At 37.9% G+C, this 27,519-nt stretch overlaps 1 protein-coding gene across 4 annotated transcripts in view; it reads right to left on the bottom strand.

The window, feature by feature from the left end:
- NDST3 (N-deacetylase and N-sulfotransferase 3) overlaps nucleotides 1-27,519 on the bottom strand; it is a 188,478-nt gene that overhangs the window by 68,685 nt on the left and 92,274 nt on the right. For all 4 annotated transcript variants that reach the window (XM_037830545.1, XM_037830546.1, XM_037830547.1 and 1 more), the window contains one exon: nucleotides 23,253-23,381. In XM_037830545.1, the coding sequence (XP_037686473.1) occupies nucleotides 23,253-23,381 (129 nt within the window). The remainder of the gene's footprint in view (nucleotides 1-23,252; nucleotides 23,382-27,519) is intronic.

Below are 27,519 nucleotides of genomic sequence, written 5' to 3'. Positions count from 1 at the left end.
GTAGACACAGCTAAGACACCTTAAGTTCCTATGAATCCCTCCATTACAAATTCAAATACTATGATTCTTCCTTACCATCCTCCTCTCCATATTTGTATCCCTTGTATTACAGTAAAAACCTTGGTTCCCAACAGTATCTATACATTTTTTTCTCTCCAACAATGCACAAAATATTTCATAATTACAACAAAAATTCCACAACTAACAAAAGAATCTAGTAACAGTTTAAAATTTCTATGCAGATTTTTACCCTTATGTTTCACTAAATGTATACAGTCAGAATAAATACTGTATTTAAAGTGAATTCAATTAATTATTTTCTGTGACATACCAAATATATTCATTTCATATATAATTAGGTCCATTGCTTCAGTTTGTATTTAATTTTCAGGTTTTCTTTTTTTCTCCATCCATCTTTTACATTTAACTTTATTATTCTGACTATGTAACTCATTGCCTGGTTCAAAATCAAAACTATAAAAAATATACTAAGTGAAGCATCTCTTCCATCTCCCTCATCCCCCTCCTCTGATACCACCTGTATACATAACCACTTTCATTATGTTGTGGTTTATCCTTCCATTATTTCTCCCTGTACAAATAAGCAAATATTAACATATATTCACACTGCCCATCTCTTTTCCTTTTTTCACTTAATGTCCTGTGGATATCACAGTACACTGAGACCTTCCTCATTCTGTGCCACAGATTATTCAACGAGTCTCGTATGAATGGATATCCAGGTTGCTCCCACTATTTGCAATTCCAAAGAATCCTATAATGCAAAATTGATTTGTGTTTGTGGTAATTTTTCAAGGTAGAGTCCTAAAAGGAGGATTGCTGCACTAAAGGGTAAATGTATATGTAGATTGTTAGATATTGCTAAATTCCTCTCATTAGAGGTTGTAAAATTGTGCACACACACCAGGAAGTATAAGAGTACCCCTTTTCATAGAGCTTCACAGAGTATTTCGTCAATCTTTTGAATTTTTGTCAATCTAATGGATAAGAAACAGCATCTCAAGTGTAGTTTAACTTCGCATTTTTTCTTATGAATAAAATTGATCATTTTTTTTATAGATTTAATGACTTTCAAAAGATCTCTTGGGAAGCCATATTGAGAGAGAATTAAAGCCTGGTAATGCAAACCTTTAGAGCCAAGTGAATTCTGTGGTTAGGTACGTCCAAAGCAACTGGGTTTTCCTTCAAAAGTGAGTACATATGGAAGTACGGGAAGTTAATGCATTTCCATTTACTGAGAACCTTATGCCCCAAATTTGGCAATGTATTGATGATATAAAATAGAACAAGACATAATGCTTTCTATGATGGGACTCACCAACTATTGGAAGACAAAGATAATTGATTATGATACCACAGGTGAGTTACGATAAGGTGCTATAAAAATACAGAGAAGAAACAAAAAAATAAAACCGGAGGGTTGGGGGAAGGCTTCTATAAAAACAAGAAGTAAGCTCAGATTTGCAGGAAGGCATTCCAACTTGAGGCAAAAGCATTTGAAGGCAAAAAATGAGAAACTAAGTCACGATTGGGGAACTATGAGTTTTTCTGCATGGGTGGAATGGAAGGTGCACATAGGAGATCAGAAAAGTGGGCAGGAGTCAGATTTGATTTGCTTTTTGCCTAGTAAAGAATTCTACTGTTTATCCTGAAGGCTATAAGAATCTATCAAAGGATTAAGGAAGGAATAATATTATAGTCATTTCCTTAACTTATCTATTTTCTTAAATTTCTTAATAATATCCATTCCAGCGACTTGAGAGTTTATTATAGTTCTGTTTTCCTCAACTGTGGAAATCAAAGACTTAATCATGCTTTCTTGTGATCTACTTAATCCCATATAGTGGCAAGTAATTATGTATACCACAGCTAATTGTGAAGAATATTAATGATAGAAAAACAGGGTTGATATGGAGGGTAGCAAATGATTGAAAGAAAACGCTTTCACTTTATGAGTTTAAAAATCTAATCAATTTATAAGTAACATCAAGATTTGTCATTTTAAGATAAAAGTACATTATTCAGGCGGGGCAAGATGGCAGACTGGTGAGCTGTATGTTTTAGTTACTCCTCCAGGAAAGTAGGTAAAAAGCCAGGAACTGCGTGGACTGGACACCACAGAGCAATCTGTCTTTGGGCATACTTCATACAACACTCATGAAAACGTGGAACTGCTGAGATCAGCGAAATCTGTAAGTTTTTGCGGCCAGGGGACCCGCGCCCCTCCCTGCCAGGCTCAGTCCCGGGGGAGGAGGGGCTGTCAGCTCCAGGAAGGAGAAGGGAGAATTGCAGTGGCTGCTCTTACCGGAAACTCATTCTACTGATTCAAACTCCAACCATAGATAGACTGAGGCCAGACACCAGAGACTCTGAGAGCAGCCAGCCCAGCAGAGAGGAGACAGGCATAGAACAAAAACAACACGAAAAACTCCAAAATAAAAGCAGAGGATTTTTGGAGTTCTGGTGAACACAGAAAGGGGAAGGGCGGAGATCAGGCCTTGAGGCGCATATGCAAATCCCGAAGCAAGGCTGATCTCTCTGCTCTGGGCACCTCTCCTTAATGGCCCTGGTTGCTTTGTCTATTAGCATTTCAATAACCCATTAAATCTCTGAGGAGGACCGTTTTTTTTTTTTTTTTTTAAATCCTTTTTGCTTTTTCTAAAACAATTACTCTAAGAAGCTCAATACAGAAAGCTTCAAAGAATTGAAATTTGGGCACGTCAAGTCAAGAGCAGAACTAAGAGAGCTCTGAGACAAAAGGCAATAATCCAGTGGCTGAGAAAATTCACTAAACAACACAACTTCCCAAGAAAAGGGGGGTGTCCGCTCACAGCCACCATCCTGGTGGACAGGAAACACTCCTGCCCATCGCCAGCCCCATAGCCCAGAGCTGCCCCAGACAACCCAGTGTGACGGAAGTGCTTCAAATAACAGGCACACACCACAAAACTGGGCGTGGACATTAGCCTTCCCTGCAACCTCAGCTGAATGTCCCAGAGCTGGGAAGGGGGAGCAGTGTGAATTAACAGAGCCCCATTCAGCCATCATTTGAGCAGACTGGGAGCCTCCCAACACAGCCCAGCAGCCCAGAACTGCCCTGGGGGGACGGCACTCACCTGTGACATAGCACAGTCATCCCTCAACAGAGGACCCGGGGTGCACAGCCTGGAAGAGGGGCCCACTTGCAAGTCTCAGGAGCCATACGCCAATACCAAAGACTTGTGGGTCAGTGGCAGAGACAAACTGTGGCAGGACTGAACTGAAGAATTAGACTATTGCAGTAGCTTTAAAACTCTAGGATCATCAGGGAGATTTGATTGTTAGGGCCACCCCCCCCTCCCCGACTGCCCAGAAACACGCCCCACATACAGGGCAGGCAACACCAACTACACACGCAAGCTTGGGACACCAATTGGGCCCCACAAGACTCACTCCCCCACTCACCAAAAAGGCTAAGCAGGGGAGATCTGGCTTGTGGAGAACAGGTGGCTCGTGGACGCCACCTGCTGGTTAGTTAGAGAAAGTGTACTCCACGAAGCTGTAGATCTGATAAATTAGAGATAAGGACTTCAACTGGTCTACAAACCCTAAAAGAACCCTATCAAGGTCAGCAAATGCCACGAGGCCAAAAACAACAGAAAATTATAAAGCATATGAAAAAACCAGACGATATGGATAACCCAAGCCCAAGCACCCAAATCAAAAGACCAGAAGAGACACACCTAGAGCAGCTACTCAAAGAACTAAAGATGAACAATGAGACCCTAGTACGGGATATGAAGGAAATCAAGAAGACCCTAGAAGAGCATAAAGAAGACATTGCAAGACTAAATAAAAAAATGGATGATCTTATGGAAATTAAAGAAACTGTTGACCAAATTAAAAAGATTCTGGACACTCATAGTACAAGACTAGAGGAAGCTGAACAACGAATCAGTGACCTGGAAGATGACAGAATGGAAAATGAAAACATAAAAGAAAGAATGGGGAAAAAAATTGAAAAACTCGAAATGGACCTCAGGGATATGATAGATAATATGAAACGTCCGAATATAAGACTCATTGGTGTCCCAGAAGGGGAAGAAAAGGGTAAAGGTCTAGGAAGAGTATTCAAAGAAATTGTTGGGGAAAACTTCCCAAATCTTCTAAACAACATAAATACACAAATCATAAATGCTCAGCGAACTCCAAATAGAATAAATCCAAAAAAACCCACTCCGAGACATATACTGATCACACTGTCAAACATAGAAGAGAAGGAGCAAGTTCTGAAAGCAGCAAGAGAAAAGCAACTCACCACATACAAAGGAAACAGCATAAGACTAAGTAGTGACTACTCAGCAGCCACCATGGAGGCGAGAAGGCAGTGGCACGATATATTTAAAATTCTGAGTGAGAGGAATTTCCAGCCAAGAATACTCTATCCAGCAAAGCTCTCCTTCAAATTTGAGGGAGAGCTTAAATTTTTCACAGACAAAGAAATGCTGAGAGAATTTGCTAACAAGAGACCTGCCCTACTGGAGATACTAAAGGGAGCCCTACAGACAGAGAAACAAAGACAGGACAGAGAGACTTGGAGAAAGGTTCAGTACTAAAGAGATTCGGTATGGGTACAATAAAGGATATTAATAGAGAGAGGGAAAAATATGGCAAACATAATCCAAAGGATAAGATGGCCGATTCAAGAAATGCCTTCACGGTTTTAACGTTGAATGTAAATGGATTAAACTCCCCAATTAAAAGATATAGATTCGCAGAATGGATCAAAAAAAATGAACCATCAATATGTTGCATACAAGAGACTCATCTTAGACACAGGGACACAAAGAAACTGAAAGTGAAAGGATGGAAAAAAATATTTCATGCAAGCTACAGCCAAAAGAAAGCAGGTGTAGCAATATTAATCTCAGATAAAATAGACTTCAAATGCAGGGATGTTTTGAGAGACAAAGAAGGCCACTACATACTAATAAAAGGGGCAATTCAGCAAGAAGAAATAACAATCGTAAATGTCTATGCACCCAATCAAGGTGCCACAAAATACATGAGAGAAACATTGGCAAAACTAAAGGAAGCAATTGATGTTTCCACAATAATTGTGGGAGACTTCAACACATCACTCTCTCCTATAGATAGATCAACCAGAGAGAAGACCAATAAGGAAATTGAAAACCTAAACAATCTGATAAATTAATTAGATTTAACAGACATCTACAGGACATTACATCCCAAATCAACAGGATACACATACTTTTCTAGTGCTCACGGAACTTTCTCCAGAATAGATCATATGCTGGGACATAAAACAAGCCTCAATAAATTTAAAAAGATTGAAATTATTCAAAGCACATTCTCTGACCACAATGGAATACAATTAGAAGTCAATAACCATCAGAGACTTAGAAAATTCACAAATACCTGGAGATTAAACAACACACTCCTAAACAATCAGTGGGTTAAAGAAGAAATAGCAAGAGAAATTGCTAAATACATAGAGACGAATGAAAATGAGAACACAACATACCAAAACCTATGGGATGCAGCAAAAGCAGTGCTAAGGGGGAAATTTATAGCACTAAACGCATATATTAAAAAGGAAGAAAGAGCCAAAATCAAAGAACTAATGGATCAACTGAAGAAGCTAGAAAATGAACAGCAAACCAATCCTAAACCAAGTACAAGAAAAGAAATAACAAGGATTAAAGCAGAAATAAATGACATAGAGAACAAAAAAACAATAGAAAGGATAAATATCACCAAAAGTTGGTTCTTTGAGAAGATCAACAAGATTGACAAGCCCCTAGCTAGACTGACAAAATCAAAAAGAGAGAAGACCCATATAAACAAATAATGAATGAAAAAGGTGACATAACTGCAGATCCTGAAGAAATTAAAAAAATTATAAGAGGATATTATGAACAACTGTATGGCAACAAACTGGATAATGTAGAAGAAATGGACAATTTCCTGGAAACATATGAACAACCTAGACTGACCAGAGAAGAAATAGAAGACCTCAACCAACCCATCACAAGCAAAGAGATCCAATCAGTCATCAAAAATCTTCCCACAAATAAATGCCCAGGGCCAGATGGCTTCACAGGGGAATTCTACCAAACTTTCCAGAAAGAACTGACACCAATCTTACTCAAACTCTTTCAAAACATTGAAAAAAATGGAACACTACCTAACTCATTTTATGAAGCTAACATCAATCTAATACCAAAACCAGGCAAAGATGCTACAAAAAAGGAAAACTACCGGCCAATCTCCCTAATGAATATAGATGCAAAAATCCTCAACAAAATACTTGCAAATCGAATCCAAAGACACATCAAAAAAATCATACACCATGACCAAGTGGGGTTCATTCCAGGCATGCAAGGATGGTTCAACATAAGAAAAACAATCAATGTATTACAACACATTAAAAACTCGAAAGGGAAAAATCAATTGATCATCTCAATAGATGCTGAAAAAGCATTTGACAAAATCCAACATCCGTTTTTGATAAAAACACTTCAAAAGATAGGAATTGAAGGAAACTTCCTCAACATGATAAAGAGCATATATGAAAAACCCACAGCCAGCATAGTACTCAATGGTGAGAGACTGAAAGCCTTCCCTCTAAGATCAGGAACAAGACAAGGATGCCCGCTGTCACCACTGTTATTCAACATTGTGCTGGAAGTGCTAGCCAGGGCAATCCGGCAAGACAAAGAAATAAAAGGCATCCAAATTGGAAAGAAGAAGTAAAACTGTCATTGTTTGCAGATGATATGATCTTATATCTAGAAAACCCTGAGAAATCAACGATACACCTACTAGAGCTAATAAACAAATTTAGCAAAGTAGCGGGATACAAGATTAATGCACATAAGTCAGTAATGTTTCTATATGCTAGAAATGAACAAACTGAAGAGACACTCAAGAAAAAGATACCATTTTCAATAGCAACTAAAAAAATCAAGTACCTAGGAATAAACTTAACCAAAGATGTAAAAGACCTATACAAAGAAAACTACATAACTCTACTAAAAGAAATAGAAGGGGACCTTAAAAGATGGAAAAATATTCCATGTTCATGGATAGGAAGGCTAAATGTCATTAAGATGTCAATTCTACCCAAACTCATCTACAGATTCAATGCAATCCCAATCAAAATTCCAACAACCTACTTTGCAGACTTGGAAAAGCTAGTTATCAAATTTACTTGGAAAGGGAAGATGCCTCGAATTGCTAAAGACACTTTAAAAAAGAAAAACGAAGTGGGAGGACTTACACTCCCTGACTTTGAAGCTTACTATAAAGCCACAGTTGCCAAAACAGCATGGTACTGGCACAAAGATAGACATATAGATCAATGGAATCGAATTGAGAATTCAGAGATAGACCCTCAGATCTATGGCCGACTGATCTTTGATAAGGCCCCCAAAGTCACCGAACTGAGCCATAATGGTCTTTTCAACAAATGGGGCTGGGAGAGTTGGATATCCATATCCAAAAGAATGAAAGAGGACCCCTACCTCACCCCCTACACAAAAATTAACTCAAAATGGACCAAAGATCTCAATATAAAAGAAAGTACCATTAAACTCCTAGAAGATAATGTAGGAAAACATCTTCAAGACCTTGTATTAGGAGGCCACTTCCTAGACTTTACAACCAAAGCACAAGCAACAAAAGAGAAAATAGATAAATGGGAACTCCTCAAGCTTAGAAGTTTCTGCACCTCAAAGGAATTTCTCAAAAAGGTAAAGAGGCAGCCAACTCAATGGGAAAAAATTTTTGGAAACCATGTATCTGACAAAAGACTGATATCTTGCATATACAAAGAAATCCTACAACTCAATGACAATAGTACAGACAGCCCAATTATAAAATGGGCAAAAGATATGAAAAGACAGTTCTCTGAAGAGGAAATACAAATGGCCAAGAAACACATGAAAAAATGTTCAGCTTCACTAGCTATTAGAGAGATGCAAATTAAGACCACAATGAGATACCATCTAACACCGGTTAGAATGGCTGCCATTAAACAAACAGGAAACTACAAATGCTGGAGGGGATGTGGAGAAATTGGAACTCTTATTCATTGTTGGTGGGACTGTATAATGGTTCAGCCACTCTGGAAGTCAGTCTGGCAGTTCCTTAGAAAACTAGAGATAGAGCTACCATTCGATCCAGCGATTGCACTTCTCGGGATATACCCGGAAGATCGGAAAGCAGTGACACGAACAGATATCTGCACGCCAATGTTCATAGCAGCATTATTCACAATTGCCAAGAGATGGAAACAACCCAAATGTCCATCAACAGATGAGTGGATAAATAAAATGTGGTATATACACACGATGGAATACTACGCGGCAGTAAGAAGGAACGATCTGGTGAAACATATGACAACATGGATGAACCTTGAAGACATAATGCTGAGCGAAATAAGCCAGGCACAAAAAGAGAAATATTATATGCTACCACTAATGTGAACTTTGAAAAATGTAAAACAAATGGTTTATAATGTAGAATGTAGGGGAACTAGCAGTAGAGAGCAATTAAGGAAGGGGGAACAATAATCCAAGAAGAACAGATAAGCTATTTAACGTTCTGGGGATGCCCAGAAATGACTATGGTCTGTTAATTTCTGATGGATATAGTAGGAACAAGTTCACTGAAATGTTGCTATAGTATGTAACTTTCTTGGGGTAAAGTAGGAACATGTTGGAAGTTAAGCAGTTATCTTAGGTTAGTTGTCTTTTTCTTACTCCCTTGCTATGGTCTCTTTGAAATGTTCTTTTATTGTATGTTTGTTTTCTTTTTAACTTTTTTTTTCATACAGTTGATTTCAAAAAAGAAGGGAAAGTTAAAAAAAAAAAAAAAGAAAAAAAAAAAGAAAAAAGACAAACAAGGAAAAAAAAAAAAAAAAAAATATGTGGTGCCCCCTTGAGGAGCCTGTGGAGAATGCGGGGGTGTTCGCCTGCCCCACCTCCATGGTTGCTGGCATGACCGCAGACGTAGGGGACTGGTGGTTTGATGGGTTGAGCCCTCTACCATGGGTTTTACCCTTGGGAAGACGGTTGCTGCAAAGGAGAGGCTAGGCCTCCCTGTATTTGTGCCTAAGAGTCTCCTCCTGAATGCCTCTTTGTTGCTCAGATGTGGCCCTCTCTCTCTGGCTAAGCCAACTTGAAAGGTGAAATCACTGCCCTCCCCCCTACGTGGGATCAGACACCCAGGGAAGTGAATCTCCCTGGCAACGTGGAATATGACTCCCGGGGAGGAATGTAGACCCGGCATCGTGGGATGGAGAACATCTTCTTGACCAAAAGGGGGATGTGAAAGGAAATGAAATAAGCTTCAGTGGCAGAGAGATTCCAAAACGAGCCGAGAGATCACTCTGGTGGGCACTCTTACGCACACTTTAGACAACCTTTTTTAGGTTCTAAAGAATTGGGGTAGCTGGTGGTGGATACCTGAAACTATTAAACTACAACCCAGAACCCATGAATCTCGAAGACAGTTGTATAAAAGTGTGGCTTGTGAGGGGTGACGGTGGGATTGGGAGTGCCGCGGGGACCAGGCTCCACTTTGTCTAGTTTGTGGATCGATGTGTAGAAAAGTAGGGGAAGCAAACAAACAGACAAAGGTACCTAGTGTTCTTTTTTACTTCAATTGCTCTTTTTCACTCTAATTATTATTCTTGTTATTTTTGTGTGTGTGCTAATGAAGGTGTCAGGGATTGATTTAGGTGATGAATGTACAACTATGTAATGGTACTGTAAACAATCGAAAGTACAATTTGTTTTGTATGACTGCGTGGTATGTGAATATATCTCAATAAAATGATGATTAAAAAAAAAAAAAAAAAAAAAAAAGTACATTATTCATAGTTCTCTAAAAGTACACTTGACATTCTCCCTTAGTTATAATTGCCTATTACAGCTATCCTCAAAAGCATTTATTTTTTGTCTTTTACCCAACATGGAGATGGGCTGCTTTTTCCTAGATTATCTAGGAAATTTTAAACCATTCACACATTTTAAAACATTCAAACCTTTTCCCATTACCAGGTATCTGTGTTCATATTAAGAGGTAATATGTGTCATGTTAAGGCCAATTTATGTAGGATGCGAAGTGGCATGCTGTAGTGGTAGAAGCACGGCACTAAGAGGAAGGCCAGGATTCTCGTCAGAACATTACAGGTGTGACTTTGAGCAAACAAGGTCGTCTCACTGGGATTCTACTTTCTCACCTGTAAAATTAGGAGACTGAAGGGATGACCTTTGTGGTCCCTTCAAGCTCTAACTGTCCATTGTTCTGTTTCAGGCTAATTCATCATCATTTGTGAAAACCCACCAAAGATTTAGGGCCATGTGTAAATTTTCTTTTCCTTTTTTTTTTTTTTTTTTTAAAAACTTTTTGTATTGAAGTAATTTCAAACTTTCAGGACAATTGCAAAAATATTAAAAACCACATACAGAGAATTCCAATATGCTCACCCCTGCCCTCAGTTACCCAAATCTACCAATTTTAACATTTTACCACCTTTGTCATATCATTCTGTTCGGCTGTCTACCTATTTTCTGAACATTTAAGAGCAGGTTGCACACATCATACTCCTTGAACACATACTCCATGTATATGTGTAAGTTTTTTGGACAAATTTCACTTACTTGCAAACAGAGAATCTGCCAGAATGTAGTTTTATTAAAATCAGGCTTGTTATTCACATTTGGAAATGCCATAAGCCAGGTCATGTTCCCTGAAACATAACTATTTATGCATTTAATAAACACTTTGTGTTTAATAAACCTGTTAGATTCAAAACATTAATCTAGACACAAAGATGAAACACACCTAGAACATTTCTGTAAGAAGAATGTCCCCTCATGTAGCAGACAAGTAACCACATGGTGAGGTGGCTGATACATGCTGCATGAGAGTTACAGACAAACAACTGGAACTGAGTAAATATTAACTCTATCTCTGATACACTGAGAGCATAAAATAATTTCATTCTATGTCCTTCACTCTTAGATAATTCTTTAATATTATTGTGTTTAATACAACACACTGTGTGTGGGGGCTATAAGAGTAGTGGGTGTTCATTGTAGACATATAAAAAACAGACACGTAAGACAATGAAAATCGTCTTCAATCCTGTGTCTAGGAGAACTTTTGCCAACATTCTGCTCAATTCCTTCCAATTTATTTCTATGCGCAAATCTTTCTCTTGTAACATACTTTTTTTTAACTGAATGTATCATGAATATTTCAAATGTCTTTGGTCATTGAATACTGTTAAACAACATGATATTAATGATTAAATGGTATTCCATTACAGGAAACATAACGTGCTTTACTAGTCCCCACCCCCACCCCACCCCCTTTTTGGACATTAAGGTTCATTCATCTACTCATGAAATATTTTTAAGCACCTGCTATAAGCCAAGGATTCTTATCAGTGGTGAAGCTATAGAGTTTAAAAAAAAAAAAAACTGTAAGAAGTACAAGCCTGGAAATTGTGGGAAGATGGGGGAGTAGGAAAATCCAGAAATCAGTTCCTCTACTAGAACAACTATTAAACAGGCTGGAATTGTCTGAATCAAGTATTTGAAAACTCCGGAGTCCAGGAGAACACTGTGCAGCCTCCAGGGAGGAGCAGGAGGAAGAGGCTGGTAAAAGGCAGTAAATACTAGTGAACTGCTCTCTCCAAGGGGTGGTTACCATTGCCCACCCCCCACTCTTGCAGCAGGTAACAGTGGTGCCAGGAAGGACATAAAAGCCTACCTCCCCAAAATCTGGAGTAGGGGTTGGGGGGCATGGATCAATTGCTCATCACTGCTTTTGAGTAGCAACAGTGGATTGCTGGGGATATGTCTCCAAGGGTAACCACTGTTCCAAGCTGCCCTGGACAAAGGTGGCAGAGGAGACTTAGACTGTGTGCTTCTGCAGGGCTGTGGAGGACAGCTGAAGAGCTGCTTCAGTTGGGCAGGTGCTGAAACAAGAATGCTCAGCTTTGGGGATCCATGGAAGAAGCTCCTAATGCCCTTCCTGGCCCTTCCTCTATCCCCTCCCCAGGGCAGTTTGGAGCCAGCTGGTGTTCCCTTTGTGAGTCCCTGGCCTTGTTCCAGCTGGGAAAGACTGACTTGTGAAACTCCTCTCTGGTGTGACCCTTCCCAGAATTTGCTCTTCAGGCAAAGCAGCTCAAGACAACAAAAGCAGTGTAAGAAACAACCGTGGCAGGCAACCTGGGCAATGGCATACCTGCTTTAAGTCCTGCAGGGCAATACCCAGGAAAGGGAGAAGTTCTGCTTCCTAAGGAGTAGAGGGGCATTCAAACTCCAGTGAACAGGGGAACTCCTAAGGCCACTAGCAGGCACAAGCCCAGGACAAGACACAGACCCAGAAAAGACAGGGAGGATCCTGTGCTTTGCATTCGCCTTGGGCTGAGTTTCCTGATAGGAAGGCAGAACTCGGAAGGAGAGCACCAGCCCAGGCAAAGCCAATTAGCAAAGACAGTGCAAGGTGTTTTTTTTTCCTCTTAGGTTTGCTTGGTTTCGTTAGCTCCTGACACTCAAGAAAATCTCTTTCATAGCACTAGGTGGATACAAACTCAAGAAACAAACATCTCAGGGAATAAATCTCAGTGTTAAAATTTTAAAAATATTAAAATTTACATTGTGCAACAAAAGATTACAAGACAAACAAAAAACCCAGAAATGATGGCCCATTCAAAAATTCAGAAAACACCAACAAAAAGGCCAGACTGTGTTAATACTGGACAAAGACTAAAAACAAGATCTTTAATATGCTCAAGGAGATGAAGGAAAATACAGAGAAAGATATAAAGGATAACAGAAAAATGATGAGTGAACAATATGAAAATCTCAAAAAGACAGAAATTTTAAAAAGGAAGCAAACAGAACTACTGGAGTTGAAGAGAACAATAAGAGAAATGAAAAATTCCCAGGAGGGTTTCAAAGCAGATTGGAGCTGGCAGAAGAATCAGTGAATTTGAAGATAAGACAACTGAAGTGAGTCAAGCTGAGCAGCAGAAGGAAGAAAATAATTATAAAAAGTGAAAATAGTCTAAAAGTCCTTTGGGACTGCATCAAGCATACCAACATAGGCATTATGGAAGGACCAGAAGGAGAAGAAAGAGAAAGGGGAAGAAAGAATATTTAAAGAAATGATGACAGAAAACTTGCCAAACTTAGCAAAAAACATGAATATGCACATCCAAGAAAAATTCTGAATAAATAGACTTTAAGTTGAAAGCTTTTACAAGAGACAAAGAAGGAAACTACATATTAATAAAGGTAAATCCACCAAGAAGAAATAACAATCATAAATACATATGCACCTAACCATGGTGCCTCAACACACATAAGGCAAACACTGGTAAGTCTGAAGGGAGAAATACACAATTTTAGAATAATAATTTGAGACAACAATACACCACTCTCATCCACAGATAAAACATCTAGACAGAAGATCAATGAGAGACAAGGAACTTGAATAATTTGTTAAATGATCTAGACCTAAGAGACATATACAGGATACTGCACCCCCAAAGAGTGAGGTATATGTTCTTCTCAAGCGTCTATGGATCCTTCTCCAAGATAGACAATATGTTGGGTCATAAAATAAGTCTCAATAAATTTATAAAGATTGAAATTATTCAAAACATCTTTTCTGACCATAATGGAATGAGGTTGATATTTAACATCATACTAGAAGTTCTAGCTAGAGCAGGAAAAAAAAAAAAAAAAAAAAAAAAATTAAAGGCATTCAAATTGGATAGGAAGAAGTAAAACTTTTGCTATTTGCAAATGACATGATCCTAGATACATAAATTCTCAAAAAATCTACAAGAAGGGTACTAGAGGTAATAAATGAATTCAGCAAAGTGGTGGGATATAAGATTAACATACAAAAATCAGTAGTGTTTCTATACACTAGTAATGAGCAATCTGAGGAGGAAATCAAGAAAAGAATTCAATTTACAGCAGCAACTAAAAGAATCAATTATCAAGGAATAAATTTAACAAAGTACGTAAAAGACTTACATATGGGAAACTATAAAACTTTTCTAAAAGAAATCAAAGAAGATCTAACCAAATGGAAGCATATTCCATGCTCATGGATTGGAGGACTAAATATTGCTAAGGTGTCTATCCTACCCAAAGTGATTTATAGATTCAATACAACCCCAATCAAAATTCCAACAGCCTATTTTACAGAAATGCAAAGGCCAAATATCAAATTTATTTGGAAGGGTAAGGAGTCCTGAATAGCCAAAATCATCTTGAAAAAGAAGAATATATTTGGAGGACTCACACTTCTTGATTTTAAAGCTTATTATAAAGCTACAGTGGTCGAAACAGTATGGTACAGGCACAAGAAGAAACATATAGACCAATGGAATCAAACTGAGTCTTCTGAAATAGACCTTCACATCTGTGGCCAATTGATTATTGAGAACGCTGTCAGATCCACTGTATTGGAAAAAAATAGTCTCTTCAACAAATGGTGCAGGGAGAACTGGATATTCGTATGCAAAATAATGAAGGAGGACCCCTATCTCAACACCATGTACAAAAATTAACTAAAAATGGATCAAAAACCATTTTAGATTCCCACCAGTAATGAATGAGTATTTATATTTCCTCACATCCTTTCCAGTGCTTGCAATTTTCTGCTTTTTTAATAGTAGCCATTCTGGTAAGGACCAGGACTACACAAGATGTAGGGAAACATGTTCAAGATATTGTATGAGGCAATGATTTCTTAAACTTTACACCCACAGCACAAGAACAAAAACAAAAATACATAAATGAGATTTCATCAAAATTGAAAACTTTTGTGTATCAAAAGACTTTATCATGAAAGTAAAATGACAACCTATGCAATGGGAGAAAATATTTGGAAACCATATATCTGATAAAGATTTAATACCTGGAATATATAAAGAAATCCTTCAACTCAACTATAAAAAGACAAACAACCCAATTCAAAAGTGGGCAAAAGACTTCAATAGACATTTCTCCAAAGAGGATATACAAATGGCTAAAAAGCACATGAAAAGATGCTTAACATAATTAACTTTTAGGGAAGTGCAGAACAAAACCACAATGAGATACCATTTCATACCCACCAGAATGGCTACTATTAAAAAAGCAGAAAATTGCAAGCACTGGAAAGGATGTGAGGAAATATAAACACTCATTCGTTACTGGTGGGAATCTAAACTGGTGCAGCTGCTGTGGAAGACAGTTTGGTAGTTCCCCAGAAATCTAATTATAGAATTACCATTTCACCTGGGGTATATCTATTAGGTATATACCCCAAAAAATTGAAAGCAGGAACTCAAACTGATAATTGCACAACAATGTTCATGGTGGTACTATTCACAATTGCCAAAATATGGAAGCAACCCGAGAGTTCATCAACCGATGAATGCATAAATAAAATGTGGTATACACATAAAATGGAATATTATTCAGCATTAAAGAGGAATGAAGTTCTGATATATGCGACAACATAAATGAACCCAAAGACATACTGTTGACTGAAATAAGCCAGGCTCAAAACAGAAATATTGTATTATCTCACTAATGTGAGAAATTAACATAAGCAAACTCATAGATTTATAATCTAGAATATAGGCTACCATTGGCCAGGGTGGGAGTAGGGAATGCGAAGTTAATGCTTAAATGTACAGAGTTTCTATTTGAGATGATGTTACTGTTTTGGTGTGGATGTTGGTGATGGTAGTACAACATTGTCAACATAATTAATAGTGCTGAATTATATATGCGATTGTAGTTAAAAGGGGGAAATTTTTGGCTGTGTATAAATTACTAGAATAGAAAGAGAACTGTACAACTGAAACAGTGAAACCTAAGCTAAACCATGGACTACAGTTATTGATAAAATTATAAAACCGTACTTTCATCAATTGCAACAAATGTACCCAAACAAAGCAAGGTGTTAATAATAGGGTGGTATATGTGAATCCTGTATTTTATGCATGATTTGTCCTCTTCCTTTGGATAGGCCATCATTTCCTGTTTTCTTTGCTTGCCTTGTCCTCTTTTGTTGCACACTGTACATTTTAATATTTTAAAATGTTAACTCTGGGATTAATTCCCTGAGATATCCGTTTCTTGATTTTGTAAAAGCTGGTGATAAGACAGAGATGTTCTTGAGCTTCAGCCCTCCTATCAGGAAGTTCTGCCCAAGGCTAATGCAGAGTGCAGGGTTTTCCCTGCCTTTCTGGGCTTGTGTCTTGTCCTGGGCTTTTGCTTTTTAATGGTTTTGGAGTTCCTCTGTTTACTGGAGTTTGGCTGTCCCTTTTTGCCTTTGCTCCAGACTATCCAACTCTGTAGTTTCTTACTCTCCTTTTGTTGTCACAAGTCAGTCTTTACCATCTGAAACAGGGGAAGGGACCCACGAAGGCAGTAAGGACTGCTCCCAAGTGCCCTGGGGAGGGGAATAGGAAGGGTGCCAAGAGCTTCCCTGATGGCTCCCCAAAACTGAGCTTTCCTGGCCTGAGGAAGCACAGTGTCCTTAAGTTTCCACAGCTGCCCCTCTAAGGGGAGGGTTGAAACAATGGCCACCCTCGAGCCAGTCCTCAGCCATCTGAATTAGCTAATCAAAAACTGTGATCCACCATGCCCACCCCTGGTCTTGGGGAAGAAGGTTTTTATGTCCCTTTCTGCCACAAGCGAACTAACCAAGGGCTGGACCCAAAGTGGCTTGCTGGAAGATGGGGATGGGTGTCAGCAGCCACCTGTGGAGAAAGCAATTTACTGTTCTTCATAGTAATTTCTCAGCCTCTTCCTCCTGTTCTTCCTGGATGCTATACAGTGTTCTTCTGGCCTCCAGAGTGTCAAAATAATTGTTTCAGACAGTTCCTGCCTGTTTAATAGTTGTTTTAGTGGAAGGACTTAGCCCTGGAGCTCCCTGTGCCACCATCTTCCCACAATTCTCTACCTTCTTTATTTCTTAAGTCTATGCAGAAGGAATCATTTTTTTTACTAGCTAAAGTTGTTGTTGTTGTTGTATTATTGATTTTCCAATAAAGGTTTCCAGAATGTTTTCTAGGACAAGTAAGAAAAGAAAGAAACATAAAACTTCCCATTAGGAAAAAAAGTTGTTTCCTTTCAGACAAATTTCATAGATAAGCAAATAGCTTGCACACACACACGTACACACACACACACACAAATTAATGTTTTTTAAAAGAATTTTCAGTGTAGGTTAATTTTTCTATTTATACCAACTGTCTTCTTGTGTGAATTTTGTTGTTTTTAACCATAATGTGCCCATTTGTTACTGTTATCTCAGTTTAAGATACTCACATTCTATTCACACACATGATTATGCTTGTTCTTTAATAAGAGAAACATTTTGTTAGATTTAGTTTTCAGGGATTTGGGTAGGAGAGTATGGAGGGTGTGATGGTTAAGTTCATGTGTCAAACTGGCTAGGTTGTAGTGAGCAGTTGTTTGGACAAGCAAGCACTGGCCTGATTGTTACTGTGAGGGTATTTCATGGATTTAAATGCAGTTATGACTAATGACATCTACGACTGACAAAAGAAAATCCCATCAGTATGAGAGAAGTCTCATCTAATTGGTTGAAGGCCTTAAAGAGAGAACTGATGATTTCAGCAGTCAAAAGGAAGAAATTTCATCTCTACCTCAGCCAACCAGATTATTCTGGGGAATTCCTTGAAAACCTTCATCAGAGTTCCCAGTTTGCAGCCTGCCTTACAGAATTCGGACTTGCCAATTCCCACTGTCACATGAGCCAATTTCAATAATAAACCTCAGAATATTTACATTATATATATATGTTGTGTGTGTGTGTGTGTGTGTGTGTGTGTGTGTGTGTGTGTGTGTGTGTGTGTATAAAATCACTTGTTGGTTCTGTTTCCTTGGAGAACCCTGACTAATACAGAGTGTATGCTGGATGGAAACTATCAAATTGGGAAACACAGATACAAAAGAATTTAATATAATTTGGTCATCAAGGAATTGAATAGTAATTCCCAGTAGCTACTGCTTCTCTGGAATGTTTAACGGTTTGCTGAAGGATATATAACATTGCTATGCTGTGAGGGATTTGCCCCACTTGAATTCCAAGCAAGGATGATGACAGTATAAATCTCATGGAAGTCTACGACTCGTTTCTGGATTGAGAAGTTAAGCAAGTACTGGTTTTATTATCAAGCATGTTGGAGGGAGGCAAAGTGTTCCATGGAAATCAGTTGTTAATGACTGCACACTGTTCACTGAACCAGAACATAAGCAAAGACTCAGAACATTTTGTGATTACAAATAAGGACACTGGAGCAAGAAACTGACATCTTTGTTCAGACTGTCTGGGGAGATTTTATGACTCTCACAAGAGGAATGATCCTGTCTAAATCAGAACTATTCCCTTAGTTGCACAAGGTAAGTGTTATCACTCAACTTAGATAGTGTAGATAAGAGGCAATGGAAACTCACATTAAATGTGCATTTACCCACACTTAATGCAGGCTAAAATGCACAGTATACGCTTTCTAGTTCCTTTGGTATAAGTACATATGCCATAAATTATATAGGATTCTATTCATTGTGGGAGAGTTCAGCTATTGTCAGTGAACCTTTTTGTCATCTTTATAAATTTCATTTCTTAGTACCCCTTTACATATTATTTTATATAGGTACTTAAAGTGAGTAGATTCTTCCTCACTTTTAAAAAAATATATTTGAGAGTCCTCTGTAGAATTCTGACTTAAGATTAGTCGTATTGGGGTGTACTGCATATTTGTGTAGAAATTTTGTCCTTCTGCGTGTGGCTGACAGTGACTCGGGTATTTCCAGTGGCTTTCTTCCAGGAGACATCACAGGGTAACTCTCATTGCCCTCCAGAATAAATCACAGTTCAGGATCTATTCCTCAGCCGGACAGATTACAAAACCTGATTCAGCACACCAAGAGAGAATCCCTTTCTCAGGGGCAGAATCCAATCCACAAAACCCATGAAACCAATAAATAAAAACACAGTGGCAATCTATTTAGTTTAAATAGGGGAACTGTAAGTTACCGAGGAACTGAAATGTCAGTCTGTGTACAATCAGAAGGGCCTCTACTGGTAGTCAGGTTACATGGGACATATTTATTCATAGGCAGAAAATTTACAAATTAGTATTGCAAAATCAGTATTGAAAATTTACAAATTAATATTAGATATGTTGACGATCCCAGTGAGTACATATTCAACATATCAACATATTCTTTTCCTATAGGAGGATCTATTTAGGGAGGCAAACCATAATCAGAAAGTTGCCAGTAGAATTTAAAATCAAATAAAGAATTAGAAGAATTGAATTCTTAATAGTCCGAGGCTCTGATAGACTGATGGGCCCATCTCCCAACTGCATCTGAACCTCAGTGTCTATTTTGAGAACTTTGCATCCAAACCACATCACAGGTGCCCAGGCCTGTGACATGGAAACACTCATTTTGAGATGGCCAAGGTTTTCTCTCCTCTAGACAGCATTAACATTTGCCTTTGTAGCTCTATCTGTAGTAAATTCATTTGAATGACTCTTTCTTTAGCTATAAAAAATACTGAATTAGGTAACTGTAGATTATTTCAAGCCAGAGAGTTATTCCATCTAAGAAGTCTTTAATTATCTTTGTGATGATCTATTATTGTATGTTGATATTTTAGTTTAACTCTGAGAGGTACCTTATTATAGCTGCCCCTCAAACCAATACTGGTATAAGTTACTATATAGCACCTTGATACTATGTTGACATATGGGAAAACTCATTAATTAAAGTCTTGTTTATATTTTCATTTTCACCTTGAATATAGTTGAAGTGCCTGCCATAGGTATGCTTCTGTGATGGTCCATCTTATATGTCAACCTGGCTAGGCTACAGTACCCAGTTATTTAACAAACACTAATCTAGATGTTACTGTGAAGGTATTCTGTAGGTGCGGTTGACGTCTATAATCAGTTGACTTGAAGTAAATGAGATTACCCTTGAAAATGAGGGTGGGCCTGGTACAATCAGTTGAAGACCTCAAGAGCAAAAACTAAGGAGGGTTTCCTGGAAAAAAAGAAATTCTGTCTCAAGGTTGCAGCATAAAAATCCTGCTTGAGTTTCCAGCCCGATGCCATGCCCTATAGATTTTGGAATCAAGACTACAATACCAACTCCCATCTGAGCTTCCAGCCTGTCAAGCATGCCCTACAGATTTCAGACTTAACAGCCCCCACAACGGCTTGAGCCAATTCCTTAAAATAAATCTTTCTATATACACACATACATGTATCCCATTGGTTCTGTTTCTCTGGAGAAACCTGACTAATACAGCTTCCAATACACATCTACTTTTTGTAGGAAACTACAATCTCATTTGGCATTCTCAGAAAATGGCACTTCTAATTAAAGCCTGCGGTATTACTTAAGCTTTTAACGGTTATCTTCCAAATCCAGTACAATTAAATTTCTTATCTTCCCTAAAGCTATTAAATAGTTTGTTTAGATCAAGTTTTTCTCATTGTCATCTTGACTTAAAAAAGAGGGCTATCTGCTAATTCACTGGCATGTCCCACTGTACCTGAAACTTTCTTAATTTTAACACAAACTATTCAAACATTTAATTTCGAGATGAATAATACATGGAACACAGGCATCCACTCCTCACTCTGTTAGGCAAAGCAGACACCACTAACCAATGAGACCCATCTTTCCTATAGAGCCTAGACTTTGGTTTCTCAATCACATGTCTTTAGGTGGCTATGATTGCTCACAAAATTTGACTTGGCATGCCGGATTAAGTTAGTTTTTTCATTCCTTGCTGTTTTGGTTTGCTAAAGTTGCCGGACTGCAACATACCAGAAATGGATTGGTTTTTACAATGGGGGTTTATTAGTTCACAAGTTTACAATTCCAAGGCCATGAAAATGTCCTAATTAAGGTATCAACAGGATGATACCTTCTCTGAAGAAAGGCCAATGGCATCTCTGTCACACAGGAAGGAACACGACGATGTCTGCTGGTCCTTCTCTCCTGGATTTAGCTTTCGGTTTCCATGGCTTTCTCCAAAATGTCTCTGGGCTTCTGTCTTAGCTTCTCTGAGCGCTCTCCAAAATGTCTCTGCCTTTTATCCTTTCATAAACGGTTCCAGTAAGGGGATTAAGAGTCACCTCAAATTGGGTGGGTCACATCTCCATGGAAACAACCTAATCAAAAGGTCCCACCCACAACAGATCTGCCCCCACAAGAATGGATTAAAAGAACATAGGCTTTTCTGGGGTACATAACAGCTTCAAACCAGCACACTTCCCTACTTATGGTATATGACAAGATTTGTCATTTATTTTGAATCTCAGTGTTTATCAAAAAACAACTGTGTACCAAAGATGTTCTGAATCAGGACAGAAAAAGTTTTTTTGGAAAAGCCTGTCCTCCCCTTTATTCCCAGTGTATCTCCTCATGAAAACAAAAGTCCAAATCTTATTGACAAAGGCTTGAAAAGTAGCAAGGTTTGCTAAACCTTTGAAGAGTTTTCTGTTTGGTCCATATTAGTGTCCAAGATTAATACAAGCTTTACTACAACATCTGTGTTTTTTTTTTTTTTTCAATTAAGGAAATAATTTGGTTTTTAATTAGTGAGAAGCAGTACTTCTTACCTCGAAATGGATGAAATTTTTAATATAAATCCACTGTACATGAATAGTCTAATCCTGAATTACTCCCATGATAAATGATAGTCATTTATCATTTATTTGGTTCTAGAAAGTTCTGAAATAACAATGCTATTAAGAGTTTCTTAAGTACCAAAGCAGCAGTTTAAAGGGTCAAACAGATGATTTTCTGTTCATTATTGTATTGTTCTTTGATGAAAGGAGATATAAAATAGAATCTCACAGGTTATAGACCAAATGGTTTAAAAATTATTGGTGAAAATGTCAGCAGTTTAATGATATTTCAACTGAGTTTTTCAGTTCATAATCAAGAGCTGGCTTTTCTGTTTTGCTTGAGTGTTGCTGGTTGAATTGAGAGGACAGGTAAGAGAGCCATATTCAAAGATACTTCCACTTGTAAAGAACAGCCATATTTAGAAGAATCAGATTCTTTCTGATGTTTAAATCAGAATTAATTATATTTCTGGGGTTGGAAGGTTGATAAACTTCCAAAAGGTCAAATTCTACACTACCGCAAATTATTCTGATTTTTGGATATATGTGCAGATTTTGCCCCCAGATGGGTTGCCCTTATATGTATCTCATTTTCCAGGAGCTAAAAAATAGATATGGTTAGTGATACAAGATGATGATGAAAAATACCTGCAATTTTATTTGCAGAACCTGTAAAATTAAGGTCAAGCAAGTGGTATTTCAAATTTTATTATTTTACCCTTATATTATCCAACTTTTGTGCTGAATTTTTTTCACATTTGGAGATAATTACATTTTTTCATCTTGAATATTGCTGATGCCAGGGGCAAAACCCATATATCTCCTTATAAATAAACTTACCTTTACTTTTTATGTTAGAGATTTTTCAGAAGGGAAATAAAATCCCCTTTTTCCTTATACAGCTTATTTCAATTAGTTCTTTTTTCTCTGGATAACTTAATAATACTTGCCTCAAGCATATGTATAAATGGCTCATTGTGGAGCCAATCACAGGCACACAAATATTAAGAAATAAAGGAGGAAGAGCAGTAGCTCATTAAATAGGGCTGCTTTGCCTTATCCTTTATCCTCCGGACATAAGATATAACATGAAATGCAGGAAAAATGACCATATTTGCATATCTAATTATCCCTTTCTGCATATACTTTAAATAGGACAAAAGGCAAAATAGAAGAAATGATCACCTAAATGGCAAAAGTGGTCCTCAGTGGAGTAAGAGAGTTTCAGAGGTGAAAAATCTTCTCCAAAGAATTAAGTTTCTCTGAATTCTGATCACCTTCCAATGCACTGGCTTCCCAGTCCTGCCTTCGAGTTCGTCATGTCTCTGGTGCTGGTGGAATTAGTTTGCTCCCATTTCTAGACATGGTTCCATTTGTTTTTTTACTATATTTTTAGAGCTGGAACTTCATATTGATTTGGCTGATAACTACCCATCACTCGCCTCATTGTCAGGGTGATTTTCACCTGTCTTGTCATTTTTCATGGTTTATTTGGGGAGTAACTCAAAGTACTTACTGGGTTGAGGATCACAGTGAAGAAAAGTTCCCCTCCTTGGATACTCTTGTCCAGCTCTTTAGGGCCTCCTGGATATTCTTTGTAGAAAATTGTGTGAGTGAAAAGCCCACAGGTTTGTCTTGGAAGAACCTGAAGGAAAAAGGAACAAGTGAGGAAAAAGTTTCTTTCCACCAAATAATTTGTTGAACCTGAGCTATTTTTTTTTTTTTTCTCATGGAAGATGATGCATAAGCTGGTGTCATTATTCAACTCTAAATAGGGCCCGGAAAATCCTTCACACTCTGGGAAAGTGAGGATGACATCAGTACAGATGGAATACTGAAGAAAGTTGAAGAAGTATTTTTAAAATAAGTTAGATTTTTGAATTATTTTAGCCACTTATCTATTTTAAGTCTCAAAGTCAGTACTTTTATTATGAAACTGAGTATATTCCAGCATCTTAAACAATTTTTAAAAAAAGAGAAAAGAAAAATGAGACTTTAAATAATTGGAATTGTTTGTGCTGCTTTGTATTTCTAGTAGGCAAAAATTTTAAGGATAATATTTTCTGTCAAAGTCTACACAGTCATTAGGAAATGAAAGTCAATTATTAACCTAATGTGCTTCTTTGAAAATGACATCTTTAATCAGAACAAATATTTGAGACACAAATCACAGTTTGTGCTCGAGTCTCAAGACTACAATAGGCTGCAAGTACCTCCAAATCCAAGTCTAAAGCCTGCCAGTGGAAAAAACAAGATTATGCCTTTGGTTAATATTTTTTAAAAAGTATCACAAACATACATCACAAAATGGTAAAAGGTTGCTTAGTAAAAGGTGGTCTTCTCATCTTATGTATATGAAAGCCATTATTTGCTTTAATTATACACATTTGTGGTAATGACAGCTTTTCAAATTCTTACAGCTTTCCCGGTAAAATATCAATGCAATTGTAAAAGAAGGTGTGAACTAAAGCTGTGCAAGATGGTAAATTCTTTAGCTTAATCTTACATAACGTCATCATTATGACATGTGTTCATTACTATACACTTGAAGTAGCAGAAAATTAATGCCTATATTTTGGAGAGCTACAGGTTTTACAGAATCTGACACAGTAGATTCACTGCTTATTGTCCTAGCAAACTTATCTTTTTTTTTTTTTTTTTCTGTCCTGATTCTTAAAGTACATATTAAATTTGGATCAGTAAGTGCTTTAAAAAAATTACCTGCCCAGGACTTCCCAGGCTTTGCAACCCTTTACAAATAAACTTGGTCTTTTTTCTTTCATTTGATTGTGTATTACAATAAATTTTAATCTAGTACTTGAAATGTTTTCTCAGAAAACATCATTCTCTGCTCAATCAATTCATCATTTGTTGTTGCATAAATCAAAACCATATGTCCTGTTTATTTTGCTAAATTGGTAAAGGTTATACCCTTAGAAGCTATTCCGTCCTGATGAAATGCTTAAAACAGCAGAGTATTAGCTCTGGTGATGTCTATGTTTAAAAGCAGTATACATTCTCACAATGCTATGCACAGAATCAACCACAAAAGAGAACTAAATGCAAAGGTATTCTAACTGTATTAAATATATTCACTATAATTCTCAGAAATGTCATCTCCTGCAAATTAAAGCTTTGTATAGCATATATTCATTTATTTAACAAATGCTTATTACAAACTTCTGTACTAGTTCACATGGGAGAATGTGAAGATGTTTTCTACTCTTGGAGAATTTAAGATACATGGGGGAAAGGAGAAATACTCAAAAGCTAAACAATAATAAAATGACCACATGCAATTAAGTACCAGGTTAGTGTCATATTTAAAAGTCCATGACTTTGAATGACTTTTAGGATTTATACCTTGTTTAGAAAACTACAGAATACACACAGGGCTGTCCTTGGGACTTGATTGCCTCACTGATTCTATGCAAAATGGAAAGAGAAGTGAAAATAAATTTGAGTTTTGTCAAGTTCTAAAATACTTGAGTCTGAACAGAGTGAAGGGACAGTATCAGGCTTGACCCTGCAACTTTGGGGAGGTCCACAGCTGCTGGGACTAAGTCACCATGAACACTGGGAAGGCCAGTGGACAACTTCAAGAAGGCTAAAGAGATGATCAGAAGTGTGATAAGGGCCATATCCCACTGCCTTGCTCTCTGAATGCAATGCTACAGGATGCCAAACATGTTTCTTGAAACAGTTCTCTTGTGCTAGAGATGGCATGAAAGAGTTTTTTAAGGCACTTTGCTGTAAATTTCCCTCTAAAACTGGTTCTGTGTGTGTGACACTATTGAAATCAAACTTTGAGGAACTGATGAGCCCCTGGAAAGCTTATAGCTATTGATAATAATTGGGTGATGCTTGCGAAAGCCATGGTCAGCCAGAGTATTGGTCAATGGGACCTGAAGCCAATATCCTGTACGTACAGCCTAAGTGAGAAGTACTTTCCAACAAATGCTTCTGGGGGTTACCTATAAAGACCACTTAGGGATCTGCCAGCAGGATTACTGGGAGCCTCCACCGAAGGGCATAACCTTTAGAAACAGTAAGTACCTAATCAGAGTGTTTATTCTCATTGCTTAAAGGCCTCTGGCTCTCTCCAGAGCAGTGCATTTAACCACAAGGGATTAGAGTTGAGAGTCCTGATCTTCCAGTAGATAATGAAACAGGACCGGAGGCCTGGGGATTCCAGTTAGGGTTCAAACACCTTGAAATGTGATTGGCTTTCATGTTCCCAATGGAGTAACTAGGAGAACGTATTACAGGAGTTCAGAGGAGAACAAGATCATATAGGCCTGAGGTAGGCATTGAACTGCTACAAACCAAGGTGCTTTACATTTATATAGAAGAGATGGGACTTGATATTGAAGAATAAAGAGAATAGGAATAGGCAGAGAGTGGCTAGAAAGCCCTTCAAGTTGGAAAGAATAGCATGGAAACAACTGCTATAGGCCTTTTTGGCTGGAGTGAGTCTGTGTCAGCTACATGGAAACAGAAGATAGAAAGGCAGACTTAGTCCAGATTGTTTCCTGGGACCCTGAAGAGCAAGTTAAGGGGTGTGGAAAGAACTGGTAATGAAGGCCAGGAAGGCCAGGAAGAAGGCAGTGCTCCAGAAAGATTAAAAGGATGGCACTGCCTACAGGACAGACTGAAGTGGGGTGGATGGACGCTGTAAACAAAGCAGGAACCAGCACCACAGTTTACACATGAAAGTTGAGGCACTGAATTTGGATGATGGCTGTGGGAAAGGAAGGGAGTCACAGATAAAAAGATATTGCAAAGGAATTATTGATGGAATGTAGACACCGACTGGAAGTGGGTGGTCGATGGGATGTGGAATTGTAGAACTGCATGAGGGATGGCAGGATCCATAGCCAGTTTTAGGGGAAGAGAATGAGTTCATTTTAGGCATTTTGATTTTGATTTGTCAGTGGATTATCAAATAAAAAATTTCCTCATCCCATACAAAAAATATAGGTGTGATCTAAGTTTCACTCCTGAGTTCCCTGCTCTTTTTTCCATTTCAGTGTTTTCCTAGGAGGGCACATTGGCTCTCAGTTTGGTCTCAAACTGGTCTCAATTTGCATCTCTAAATGGATAGATCCAAAAGCCTGGTCCTCTCTCTTTCTTGCATAATCAACTGCCTGCTGAACATTTCCCACTTGAAATCTCATCCAAGAGCCCAGAAACCAAATATAGAGAGTTTCCATGATTGCTGCAAAAGTGGAACTACAGGGACAGTTTGTAAAAACGGGAAATCTGTTAAAGCCTTTATTACTTGCAAGATTCATGAATTTATAATACAGGTAAAATATGTTTTCAGGTGAAATGAGAAATGAACAGATCTCATGGGACAAATCCAAGCAAGTCTTCTGGCAGTACAGAAAGAAACAGAAACAAAAAGAGTACAACATTGAATAAAGTCCTTAGAAACTAACATTTACTATTCCAAGACTGCATGTGACTTAAAAAGGACAGGAGAGGGTTGAATACTTTTCACTTGTAATATAAACCAGGTCTCCTAGCCTCTCTCTGCTCAGAAAGTTGGCTTGAGGTACAGTGAGTTTATTTTCAGTGGAAAGGGAGGGCACAAGGATGACACGTGGTTGTGATGTCCCTGTCTAGCATTTACAAGTTTTTATTGATGGAAAAGTCAAGATGGGAGTTGATTTAAGTTAAATGTCATTATTCACTCTGTAAATAAAATTAACATTTTCTCCCAAATTCAACTCTATATTATGATTTACTAATGACTATGCAGGGCTTCACCTGTGACCTGT

Source organism: Choloepus didactylus, chromosome 3, assembly GCF_015220235.1.
Source record: "Choloepus didactylus isolate mChoDid1 chromosome 3, mChoDid1.pri, whole genome shotgun sequence".
Classification (NCBI taxonomy): Eukaryota; Metazoa; Chordata; class Mammalia; order Pilosa; family Megalonychidae; genus Choloepus; species Choloepus didactylus.
The sequence above is the reverse complement of the archived record's forward strand: the minus strand, read 5'-3'. Positions and strand labels throughout refer to the sequence as shown.